Raw genomic sequence first — 13,957 nt, 5'->3', positions numbered from 1 at the left:
CAAATAAGAACAAAAAGAAAAAAAAAAAAGGAGTATTTTGTAAAATTTGTTTTTTATTCAGCATTCACCCGACGAGAAAGTATACTCCCATATCCGGTATGGGGAAACTTTTCCCACACCAGATACTTAATAGGATTAAATGTAGCTCAGATATGATTTAATAGCTAATTGATATGATAAGATATTATAAGGATATGATATAAGATTTCAACTAACAAACCCCCAAAAAAAAAATTAAGAAAAACAAAAAATTTATAATTTTTTAATATTACTTTTGTCATCAAAATTACATAAATGCCATGGTATTGGCACATATCCGGTATGGGAATATTCATTGCTCTTCACCCGACATACCGTCATACACTCTTTTGTTCATTGCTGTTCACTATACATAAAATTGGCCCCTACAAATAGCAGAGGATTAAAAATGTTGCTATGCTAATATTTACGGAGAAGTTTGGACACAAATTGATGTTCAACACTGACTAATGACAAAAATGGCTAACAACCGTACTAGAACATCTCTCCGCCGGAAAATTATAATCACAGATTTACAATCAAATACCACAAACTGTTACAACCCACAGCCCACACTATGTTACAGCGTTGTTCCAAATATTGCGACCAAAGCTCTAAAGAAAAAGTTGCTAAGCATTAGTCACATGGTTGTCTTTAGGTTCAGAAATCTCAAGCTTTCGAGCAGCTGAGTTGAAATCTGCGAACCTTCATTCTTCCATTTATTGCAAGAGCAAGCACATCGAGTTCCTCTACATACCACAGTTCAGAAACTACGGCCTGTGTTGATTCACAAGTAAAAGAATGTGAATAGATATGAGAATAGCAAGTAATGTAAAGAACTCCGTGCAAGTCGAACAAAACTTATGAAACGAAAAAAGCATCTAAGAACAAACAAGTTTAATTAGAATGTTAAACTTACCCATCTAAATAAATTGGTGTATTCCTAGATTTTCTTTCTTTCCTTTAAGCTAACTCATTTCACTCAATAAAATGGCTACACCCCTCACGATCATAAAGAATCCCCAATAAAAGACTTGAGGTTTAGTGCTTCTGTCCCTTGCCATCAGTGGACAAGCTTTCACAATTTACATATCACAACTAATTTCGACTATGGATTCAGAACATTGACTTCATACTATATATAAACAAGGTCACACCTGACACCACCATCATATAACATAAATTAAAAGCGGATAAAAAAAGGATTATTTCACTATTTTAGCACATTTAACAATTTCAACTTTATATTTATATTTCAAATTAAAATTGTGCTATGCTTGTTGGTTTATTTCATAGAAGCATATAGAACTTTATCATCTAATTCATTACAAAGCAAACGAGAATCCTGTTGGAAATAAGAGAACGAACACTTCACACTAATAATCCCAACAAATAAATACTAACAACTTCCTCTTTCTTTTCTCAACAATACTACCCGGCCCCATACTGAATTTTAGAAAGCTCTCAACTACCCTCCCCCTCTCTCAACCAGATATGAGGGTTTAAGCAACGACTGCTCGCCGGTGGCCAGCTGGCCACTCAGCTCCTTTGGTTGCCGATTAGTCAAATTTCAGGTGCCCACAAGCTGATTGTGGCCCTGGTTAAGAGCCCTCTTGCAGGATTTTCTATATTATTCTTCTAGTATCTACTGATCTGCAAGTTTAGCGATGGTCTATCTTATCTACTTCTCTTTCTGGTTTTCTTTTCCTTGAGCAAATGCTTTTGTCTGTTTGTGTTTGCTTTCGGATTATTGTTCCCAATTTGTCTATTTTTAGTTCTTTAGTGTTTTCTGTCATCATGGTTCAATTAAGAGTATGGGGAAGGAATGCAGTCTTGGTTATATAGTGCTCCATCACTTGCAGAATTTGGATGAAGATAATAAAAATGTTGGAAGAGTTATTTGAGAAAACTGATGAACCTGATGGGGTTACCCCTTATGTGACATGAATGACATCCCTTGAGGAATAGGGGAATTCTCTTTTTAAGGTGAAGGATTTTGGCAATGCATTTGTCTAGTATAACAAAAGCAGTCAAGTGTACAAGTGTTGCAATTACTGCTATTTGTGATGACATCAATGTGATACAATCCAGTGCTAAAGGATCTACCATCTTTGCATTTGAACTTGGCAACTTGCCGCTTGTGCATTAGAACTAGCCACGACCCTATCCCCTTAACCATTCTAGGCTCCTAGCTCCCTCTAAATTTCTTTTCCCTTCCCTGCCCAGCCATGACCCAGCCTCCTACCACAGCTTAGCCAAGAACCTATCCCCCTACCCGTCCTAGCTCCTTGCTGCCTTCTCTGTTGATCCCTAGTTACCCCGTCCATCACCATTTGCCTTTTTCAGTCACCGACAGTGCTCCCTCCTCTTCCTCTGTTGCCTCCTCCAACCAGCCAACCCCTCATTCTCCAAGCCATGCACATAATAGGAAAATCATTCCCTTACCCTTCCTCACATCTTGCTTATATTCAAAAACAAGAAGACACTCCACAAACTTTATTATTTGGACCTGATTTTGCACCATAAACACTAAAACCACTCCATAAACCATACTACAGACCCACCTTGTGCCTACTTGCATAAATCGTCCAACTGGAGACTGATCTACTTGCACGGACTCTAGAAATCAGCAAGGTCCATGTAGACTTCAGGTTGATTTCAATGATGAGGAACTTGATAAAACAAGACTTTGATCTCAATCCTATAATAGAACTTGGAAGGAGCAGCACTGAGCACTCCAGGGATAACAATAAGAATTCAATATATTTTCTAAATGATACTAATTTAAGAATTTATGACAAAATCATGCATCAATTGATGTTATAAATACTTAGTTATTCCTTATTATGCAAGCTGCAAATATCATTTTCCTACATCTTCCTATTATTTTACTAGTGATTTGCTAACTTTATCCTGCAACCAATTGAAAAATAAGAAATCAAACATGATGTATGGAGATTAGTGTGGCGGACATAAAGTGTCCAAGTCTTATCCACCGCTACAAGCCATCGAGAAACAACATACACCATAATATCTCATCCTAGATAGCCAAGCCAATTCATCTACTATTACGAAAAGAAAATGATTTGATGCAGATCCCAAGTGTAGTCCAATCTTAGTAGGGGAATTCTTTGTTAATCCTCCACAAATTCTGACACTTGCTTTCACCTCTCGATTCAAGAAAGTCAATATATTGTCATGGTATGTATTTCTTTGACATCGCCCAGCCAAAGTATGCTCGCGATACCTTATAATAAGCCTTCTTTAGGTTAATGTAACTCATGTGCCACCTTAGTAACATTTCATCATATTGTTTATAAAGTGTATGACTTCAATGGTAAATCTTCCCAGGATAACCAAAATTGGATTGACATTTCCATAGTCTACCACAATGGTAAAATCTTCCCAGTATGACACGTAAGCTTTATTTTCTGATAATTTGAGTAGTCTTGAGCATCCCCAATATTGTACCAACATACTATTTCTCCAATATTGTGGTATCTTATTTGTCCTCCAGATCTTGTTAAAAAGTCCGTTAACCAATCGATACCACTCTTTCCCACACATTTTCAAACCTCAGTAGGAATAACATCTAGGTCACCTACTTTCACCAGTTTTATTTCGTTAATGCCTTCTTTACCTCTATTTTATGAATTCTTCACCTGTAATCCACTTGACTTCTCGATCCTCAACAACTATGTCTTATGTCACACTCATTTCACTTCCATTGAACAACTCATGAAAGCATTCCCTCAATCCTAGACCAGAACCCTTGGGATTTTATACTTCAATTACTTCACCTTTCAGATATCTTTGTTCAAACACTTGTTTTCTTTCAGCTATTTTTATTTCCTTGTTCACCATCCATCACCATATTGTGTCCTTACATACGAGATTTTCCCGTGGGGTTCTCCAATAACCTTTTTGGCCACTTAGCAATACAGATTTCCATGTTTGCTGAAGTCGAGTCAAACTCCACCTTCAAATTCCAATCACCTTCTCTAACCACTCTGTGAGTAAAACCGGTAACATTGACTTCTTTTAGACTCCACCATCCTTTTCTTGGCTGCTTGACACATATTCCTTCTAAAACATAACTTGATACGAACATCTAGCATTATAATTCTAAGTTGAGTAGCTACACACTCCCATGAGATAACCTTACAATTTAGAGAGCTAATACATATTAGTATTCCTTACTAAGAGGAAATTTATTGGTATTGCATACGCTCCTGTTAGCCATATGACTGCAAAATCTGAAATGGTTTATTCCCCTTCATTCTTCCTTAAAAATCTTAATATTCCATAAACACTTTCAAAACCATTGCAAACGTGCCAGCAATATTCACAGTTTCTGTATCACATATTCACATACGATCTTCACTATCATAATGATATCACCATTCCTATATACCTCATCTACACTAGCCTATTCATCTATAATGATACCAACTCTGTTTCTATTCTTATTTTGTACTCAATATCACAACTTATAACCTTAAGACTTGATAATTCTGACTCTTTCTCAAACCCAATTTGTCTCTTGAAGAGACAAACTGTTCATATATCCTAGATGCCCAACTCTACAAAATGTCCATACATCCTAGGTGCCCAACTCTACTAATTTTCCATGAGAGACCTATGTTCTAAGTTCCTATAATCAACTTAGTTCTGACTTCTAAAGTTCTTCGGTGATCTCCCCTCCCCGGAGCCTAGAAATCCTTGTTCATTTGACACCACACTCGGGAAATGTTAAGGCGTGGTATCCTCAGTGAAGACCTAGCAGGATCACAGTGAGGGCCTTTAACCAAAGGTTCAAGGAAGCGAGATGTCCCCACATAAAATGAAATTGTTAGAACTTTATGAATTCAACCTCCTTGAAGTTCATAACTCACACTTGACTATTAAATGTTAAGCATTCAATGAGATATAGTCCAAATTGAACCAAACTTTCTAAATTTGAGCAATTTCAGTTGCACTAATAGGACTTCGGATTTAATCTCTTCAAAAAAATTACACCCCTTAGGTTTGAAGAATCAAGGTAGAAAACATTCATTCCCATAAAGCAATGTAGTTGCATCTTTTTATAGTATCCCACACATAATGCAATAAGAAAGATCCCTCTTCCTCTACAAATGTGCATGTGTCTAAGAACTCTAAAAGTGCGACCAAGGATACATAAATTGGTAAATGTCCAACATCAAGCATTTTAGCTTCCACCAAATTCAACCTTTATAAATTTATATTATCTCAAAACATGGATCAAAAGGATAAAATAATTTATAAACTAGACCATTAATTTGTCGAGATATGAAGTAATTATCAGAAGGAAGGAACGCGTAATTTTTGCCTTCTGCAGAAAACCTGGGGATAGATTTTGAGACTAAGACATAGTATAGCTACAACGTAGTATTGAAGATTCTTTCTATAAACCATAGTCACTTTACCTGAAATCCACTAATTCGATTGTTGAGGTTAGCTACCAGCTCTCGAAACAATCGGATTTCATCTGGAGCTTCACTTGCCTCCTGCACATGACATTTAAACCAATATCCAGAAAAGGGAAGAAAAAAATAATTTTAAATGAGGAAATATATGCAAACTATGATAATGAGAATTCATCTATGATATACGCCATAAACTGATACAGGTGTTATTTCCCTATCTCGCATCCTAAGCAGGCTGGGAAGACAGAATGAATTTAAGAAGGATAATCTCTTCAGTGCAGGACTAATGTTAAATCATAAATGACTATACTCAAGTAACTAGGCCTGCATCTATATAAACCTATGTTATTCAGACACGGATTGAGTGTTTACTCGGATACGGGTGTCCAAGTGTCCGACTAGGCTATTTGTAGAAAAAAGTCAAGTTTTTAGTTTAAAAATGAAGTACCCAAGTAAAGTGTCGTGTCAGACACGACACGACACCCCGTTTTTGAGGTATATGAAGGTGTCGGAGTACCACAAATATAAACTATTTGTGTGTTTGTTGTCTTTCTCCTGAAATCTGGTTTACATGTGAGTGAATGATGTCCCCACTCTCCGGTTAGCATGGGAAGCTAATATCACCTCCCAAAATGATGTTCAGGAGCTTGAGAACCTCAACTTCATCATGAGGTCAAGCATGTACGAGGAGACACCAAATCATCAACATTCCATACTTCCTACAATTGATTTGTCAAACTATGTAGGCAATATCCATCCGGTGTCAAACCTCAGCTCATTTCACCACTATTAAGCTAACAGCAGGAAGGACTCCATGAAATTGTAATAACATGGAACTCAATCTTACAGAAACAGGGATTATATCAGCGACAAGCCTTCTTAGTCACAAACTCACCTTGAAAACTGAGTTAAAGAGCAAATGCATTAAACTCAGTCCACAAAGAGGTAACTTCACATTTTGGGGTCAAGTATAATATTATACATTTTCAGAAGACAGAATAGGTTCGGTAAATGGAAAAATGTTGAATTAGGCTAGAAAGAATTATCAACTCAAATTGCCAAAAAGGAAAAACTAACTCAGGTCCACATTTTCAGATGAAGGTAGTTATCACTTTCAATCTTTGTTCAAATCTCTTTCTTATCAAGAAGTTAGTTCACATAGGAAATAAAGTGATTGAACCAATATCCTCCCCCCCCCCCCCCCCCCCCCCAAAACCCAAGAAACACATTAGCCAAAAAATTTGAGAGGCAAAAAAAAATCATTGATGAATAATTTTTCTCAAGCATCTCCACATAATATAGTAACTCATTCGAATAAGTGTCTGCATGCAGTGTTGGAGATCCAGAGGTTCAACATATTATTTTGGTCCAGAAGCAGTTGGAACTCAAAAGTCAGAACTACTAATCTACACGAAGCAGTTAGAGAAACAAAATTCCATATACTGGGCTACAGGTTACGGCCTACTCCTTGATTAGAACATTGAGAAAGTTGACATAGATTACATTTAATATCTTAGAGATATTGATTTGAAATACAACACTGCAGTGCAAGATACCAAATGAGGATCTGGAACTGGCACATGATTTTAGAAGAAATCATAAATGAGTATTCTCATCATACACACACATTTTTGACGTAACAGTTCTAGAAGGCTCAGATTCCCCTGTTATCTACCCTTCCTCCCCTCCCCTTAGGCTTGAAGAGGCATATTCTGGGAGTAAATCAGATAGATGATAATAATAAATCATAGAGTGACTGCAACACCATATACTAACCTTGTCCGGAAATCTTGGAGGACCCAATAGCCTTGCAAATGAAGTATGAAGTATTGCAGCATCGTACTGCAGTAAGTTAAATTAGAATCTTCAGTTAGAAAGTAACCACTCTGCCTCCCACCATATAGATGGAAAACAAACAAAATAACATAAGACCTAGAACCACATAATGTTATTGGATAACTAATGAACGTGGCCATTTAAGAGAAATAAAATGGTGCTTGTAAAGGTCATTGCAAGACTTAAATTAACATAGAAGAAGAACATTCTGAATGAAGGATATTTCAGGCTATCAACTATCATGCATGGCACTACATTCGCTATCTTGTAATTTATTTGTGTTATTCCTCGCTTTTCCTCTCCTTAAAAACTATACCATTGTCTTTGAACTTGCCAAAAAAAATAGCAAAAGGAACATCTTGTTACATAACAGAGCTTCATGATTAGAAACCCAACCACCATGGCTCAGATACTATTTTATTTACGTGAAGGCCTATAAAAGAGGACAAGAAAATCTGAAGTGTCCTCCATAAATGAGGTAAGTATATAAAGAAACATCTTACAAGCTGCTTTTCTGGAGCATGTGGTAGGGCTGTCCTGAGCTTAGCACGTAAAGTGGTCGGATCAGTACCAGAGGTCACCTACACAAAGAGAACCATTACCAGCAAGTATAGAATTTATCAAAAGCCTCATACGACAACATATATTGGAGATGTTGGTAGGAGGCAGGGATCATCATTCTTTGCTCTTCAAAAAAACAAGAAGCATAAGCTTGTTCATTTGGCTATTTACTCAACAAAATCACATTAGGCATTACACTAGAGCTAGAACAGGAAAAAGGCAAAGGGACTTAAGATCTCTATATGACATTTGAAGAAAAGAAGTAATCAGAGTGTTCTAGTTATACTACTAATCCAACCCAATATCATTTAAATTCCATCAAAATACTAACGTCTAACAGTATAGAAGTCATCTACAACAATTTTTTCCATATAAAAGCAATTAAACCTTATTGATATCCAGCAGAAACTGACAGAAATCTCAGCCTATGCACACAAGCTCAACAGAAGATAACAACATTACATGATCTCCCTTTCAAATAAAATAAAATAAAAACAATACAGGATATGTATCACAAGACTACGAGAATTACACATAGCACAAGACACCTATTCTAAGAAACATATCGGGTACTTGAAATCCTAGGTTCAACAGATAATTGGGGTGTTGGACAATAACAGAACTACGAAAGCATTTGCTCAAGCGATATCAATCACCATTTATCACAAAAGTTAAATGGTGAAACTGCTTCACATTCGTGGCCAAAAGTTCAAGTAGCAAAGCGCTTCTAAAACTCTTATGCAAGCTAAATAGACTCACCAGAAATCTATACTCGTCAAATCGCTCCTTATATAAATCAGAAAAGTGTCAAAACCATTACGAATTCACAATTCAGATACTTCAATGTCTTAAACGGCATAAACTAAGAAAACAAGGTAATTCACACAGGCTTCACAGAACAAGAATCTGTAAGGATAAACCACAAATCATATTCTATCTGTGAAGTCAAGAAGTTAGAAATGTCAAGAAAAAGTTTTCAAAAAATACCTGCCAGCATCCAAGAAGAACACCAGTCGAAGTTAAAACCACCCTATCTAAAACAATATTCAACGGGCAAAGCGATTTAGCAACACTTCTAACTGCATTTGCTTCAGCTTCAACCTGATAGATTTCAGCAAGGTTATGTAACAAGATGATCTACATCTCAATCATTAAAAGTTTCAGAATATTAAAAACCCTTACTTCATCATCAGTGGCAGGAACAGGTGATATATGATGAGAGGAATGGAACATGCTAAAGTGGTACAGACTTGAATTCTGAAACCAGATTGCTAAGCAAAGCAAATATGAGAGATATATATCAACAAAACGAAACAAATTAGAGGTTCAGGTGTACAGAGAGGCGGATCTATTAAGGGTCCTGGGTGGCACGTGCCCCACCAAAAAAAATCGGATTCTTTTTACTTTTAAAGTCAAGCAGATTTTTACAATAGGTTAAAATTAAAACGCGCATAATAATTACATATGATGTAACTTGGTCCAGTGGTTCTCTTATAAGCTTGTTGTTGCCGCGGCCACAGGTTCGACTCCCCTACACGCATCTTTTCTTTCTTTTTTCCTTTTCTTTCTTTTCTTTCTTATTTGCTTAATACCTTTTGTTTTGTCTTGTTTTATTTTTTCTTTTTCTTTTTTTACTTCTTACTCTTTCTCTTCTTTATTTTAGCATTTTTTTTCTTCTCCATTTTGAATCTTCATTTCATATATAAACTTTAGTAACAAATTGAAATAAAAGTTGCCTCTGTTGATGAATGAGAAAGTCAATATGTTAAATATACTAAAAATAGAGATATTATTGAATACTTAATATTATTTATTAAGGTTGTGAAAATTAAAGTGTTGCATTGTTTTAAAATATGATATTATGATTTTTCTTTTGTAATTTGGTGCCCCACCAAATTCGAAATCCTGGATCCGCCCCTGGGTGTACTCCATAGTGCTTCTACATATTTAGGCAGATAAGTATGAGATTGAACCTTTGCAAGTCCGGCTTAGCCAAACAGTACTCGCACCAAGGAGTAAATCAAGAACAGGGTAATGATTGAAAGCCAAAATAACAAACAAGCAGATGTCAATAAAAGCCAAAAAAGAACTGTTACCTTTGTCAAAGTAGGGTAAAAATACATCCTTTACTGCCTTTCTGCAGAAGACAAAACAGCCATGGATAACGTGAACATCAATTCTGAAATGAGAGATATAATTACAGAGTGATATATACTTACGATATGGGTAAAGAATATTCTGTACTTAGATACAATACATTTGCTCTTACAGGGGGATTAGCTTCCTGCAAGCAGCACCAAGCCAATCAGATGCAAGCTTAAGAAAGGGAAAGATGGAAGAGCCGCTTTCTCATTAATAAATTAACACTCACCTTGGGATTAGGTGTTACAACACCATCTTTCACGCTAAAAAGATCAGAAAGTGACAATGATTGAGAAGTTTCTCCATGTTTAAGAAAAGCTGGTCCATGCTCATCCAAATCCCTTGCCATTTTCTCATACAATCTCGTTCTCTTCACCATGTTTAAGGTTGGAGCATCTGTAAACATGAATCAGGGTTAGTAACACCCTTAAATTAAGCATGGGAAACACACTCTCATCCATAACCATACTCTTTCCTGCCTCGTATCCAAAAGGCAGTCATTTCTAAAATTCCACAATTGGCATGGACATGGGCCTTTTCATTTTTGGTTTCACCCTCCGTAATAGTTCTTCAGTAAGCTCACCGATCTCTATTTTCACTATCCCAAACCATAAGTCAAGGTAAAAAAATTCGAGGGAAAAAATATCACAATTTCACAGAAATCGGGGTAAGTTTTGTGATGCAACAGCATATTTCAAAGGTTCCACATGTAGCAAGCTTGCACTTTAAGCAGCACCACATTACCAGAACTAGAAGCATAATCGCATCAACTTAGCACCAAGTACACTTAAGGTAGCCAAAACTCAAACACATAAGTAGATAAGCAGCAGTGTCAATCAAGTGTCGGATTTCCACTAATGCTAACCTAGAAAAGAGAATATAGAGTTCATAGTCTCATCATCAACAACCAAAGGAACCTAATCCTCACAACTGAATTCAACAGGTGCACCACCACTCAAAAACCTACCCGCCTTTATAGGGTGCCCATTTTCTAGGTCATACTAGGATCAAGAAAATCTCACAAACAGGTGTACCACCATACACAAAAGCATCACCCTTTATAGGCTGCTCATTTTCTTACTTCTATGAAAATCAACAAAATCCAACTAGGACTCTACTATCCTTGGAGTCACTGTTTATCCCTAATCACTAAATTCGAAACAAATCTAAAAATAATCCCTTCATCCGGTGTCAGTAGTCGTATATACTATTATAGGACATCTGCAATACATTGTCACAATTTCTAGAACAACAATGGTTTATGATCGGATTTCCTAATTCACCACTCCTTCAACAAAGTGATATGGAGATAATCGATTCGAAACGACTAGTATAAACATTCATTACCTAAAATCATAGCATATCCTTACATACAAGGGGTTAAGACAATGTGGCAAACATTTCAGGAAGGAGTAATGTTCTATAACAACACTGTTATCAAACCACTCGTCTCAACCCTTCACACTTGCAGATTACAATTAGATTAAAGGAACAAAAGCTAATGCATCCACTGTTGATTAATTTCACATAACAATTTAGAAAATATAAAGGGTATAATATATAACGCCAATCCCATAAACTATGCAAATTTAAAGCTAAGAATAAACACTCTACTTCCCAATTTCACTACCAACAGCAATAATAGAAAGTCTTTAACTTCTATATTTACCCTTTTTCAAATTAAAAAATAATTTGAAGAATTAAGAAGAAATATAATGGTAAAAAATATTACCTGATGAAGAAGTAAAATTGTGCATGGAGGAATTTTTAAGAATCATGTGGAAGGCAGAAAAGAAGAGGAAAGTAGAGAGAACCCAGATCAAAGCAGCGCGTTTTGGGTGTATGCAACAAATTCTAGCTCTTGCCATCATTGATCACACCATTTAAGAGTTGCCCAAATCATTTAACAGCAAAAAGATGTCAATTTTCTTCCTTTCTGCTGTTCATGTGTGCATATTTTTTTCCTGTGAAAGTATCAGAGAGTAGTGATTCAATCTTCCAGAGGTGGGCACCAAGTTAATTGGCTATTTCGCCCTTACCTTTTTCTTGGTAAAGATTAGGGGCTCGAAGTTTTCGAACTGTTTAACTAAAAAAAATGAAAATAAATAAACGAGAGAAAAAGGGTTAGATTCGGGTTGAAAATTTCAACCTGAAAATAACCTGCTTAACCTATTAAATTAATTGTAAAATTAGATTTATGAAGAGAGAGTGTGTAAGAAAGAGAAAGTGGAAAGAATAAACTCTTAGATTAGTCTAAGGCAAATTAGACAGGAATAATTTTATCTTTGCCCGATCTGTAAAAAATAATCTCACTTTTAGATTATTCTGGAATAATTCTACCTTTGTTTACTAAATCGATTTTTAGTCCTAAGATCATAATTACCAGTAACAACAAGTTAGGTATAACATTTATCCGATTTTTACCCGCCCCCCTTCCTTCATCTTTTCTGCCTGCTGCCACACCACAACCCCCACCCCCACCCCCACCCCGGCCCGCTGCAAAACCTGAACCCCCCACTACCCTAGTTCGTTGCTGCCTGCTGCTACACCCCAGCCCCGCCCCGCCACGCCCCAACCCCAGCCCGCTGCAAAATCTAAACGAACCCCACCATTACCCTAGTTCCCTACTTCCCCAACCCTAAACGACCCACCCCACCCTCCCCCCCGATTCCTATGTAAACCCCCGACCCTTTGTATGTAGGCAACCCCGCCACCCCTCCCCCCTTCTCCCCATGACCCTGTCACTCCTCTCCCTTCGTATCTTTTCAACCCTTCTCCTTTCCTCTCTACGAGCTTTCCCGACACCACCATTGTTGACGACGACCACCACCAACACACACAACCATCGCTCGAAGAGAGATAATACAACCACCACAACATATATACAAGCGATTCGAGAAGAGAGATAAAGAGGATAGCGATAGGAGGAAGAGAGCAGCGGCGACGTGGAGAGAGAGTGGGTGGGGGATGGTGGCTATGGAGGGGGCTGGTGCAGGTTAGGTGGCTGGTGCAGGGTCCAATTCAGTCGGGCAAAGGTTGAATCAAAAATTAACTTGGTTTACCGGTTTGTCAAGTTACAAGTTCCTAGGACCAAAAAATCGATTTGGTTAGCAAAGGTAGGATTATTCCAAAATAATCCGAAGGTGGGATTATTTTTGATAGATCGAGCAAAGGTGGGATTATTCCTGTCCAATATTACTTAGCCTAATTCATACTAGTCTAATATGCACGTGATGCGTGCGTCAATTTGAAAACTTTTTATTCTATTATGTACTTCATTCATACTATAGTTATGATTATACTTAAAATACGAGAGATTAATAGTAAGATGAATTGAAACATATTAAATCGCTAATGTAAAAAACTAACAAACGTTGTGAGTGATTTTTTAATATTAATTTTTGTACATGAATTATGAACAAAAAGAATAGACATAAAGAATATAAGATATATTGTGTGAAAGTAGAATTTCTTCTATTCTCAATGGAGGGTAGAAGGTTTTTTGATTGAGCGAGTAAGTTTAAAAAAAAGGGTCGTTTTCTTCTTCTTTTTTCCATGAATAACTCAAGTAACATGCAATAAAAAAGTGTATGTTATGCTTAATATCTTTAGTTTGATCTGTCTTAATTCTGCCCTTTATTCGAATAGTTTTTCTTGAGTTGGTTTGACTGAATTAAATGGTATCAAATGTAGTAAGTGTTTCATATTTTTCAGGTGCACATCATATATACCCTCTTCTCTTATTAAATAAGGTCAAGATATTGTCTATTTAATTATTTGATTGAATTATTTGACGCATATACCTTTTTTAACTTTTTTAGAATGATAAGTTGAAATGAGAAAGAGGTTTTTTAAATTATTCTATTTTGTAATTTTTTTTTTCATTTCATTAAATCATTCATTTAGTAGTTTCAAAGGGAGACACCATCTTCCTCCCTCATTCCCTTATATAA

General features: G+C 36.5%; 1 protein-coding gene across 1 annotated transcript; it reads right to left on the bottom strand.

Annotated features, from left to right (window-relative positions):
• Positions 1 to 234: 234 nt before the first annotated feature.
• LOC104908317 (hypothetical protein) lies at positions 235 to 12,052 on the bottom strand. Its single transcript, XM_010697410.4, has 10 exons — positions 11,737 to 12,052; positions 10,234 to 10,400; positions 10,082 to 10,146; positions 9,959 to 9,999; positions 9,045 to 9,133; positions 8,850 to 8,963; positions 7,805 to 7,882; positions 7,242 to 7,307; positions 5,466 to 5,546; positions 235 to 795 (listed from the first exon to the last, which is right to left on the bottom strand). Exons 1-10 carry the CDS (start codon positions 11,873 to 11,875, stop codon positions 688 to 690), a joined length of 948 nt encoding a protein of 315 aa, XP_010695712.1. The 5' UTR covers positions 11,876 to 12,052; the 3' UTR covers positions 235 to 687.
• Positions 12,053 to 13,957: the final 1,905 nt, after the last annotated feature.

The sequence above is a fragment of the Beta vulgaris genome, chromosome 5 (genome assembly GCF_026745355.1).
Source record: "Beta vulgaris subsp. vulgaris cultivar EL10 chromosome 5, EL10.2, whole genome shotgun sequence".
Taxonomy (NCBI): Eukaryota; Viridiplantae; Streptophyta; class Magnoliopsida; order Caryophyllales; family Amaranthaceae; genus Beta; species Beta vulgaris.
The sequence above is the reverse complement of the archived record's forward strand: the minus strand, read 5'-3'. Positions and strand labels throughout refer to the sequence as shown.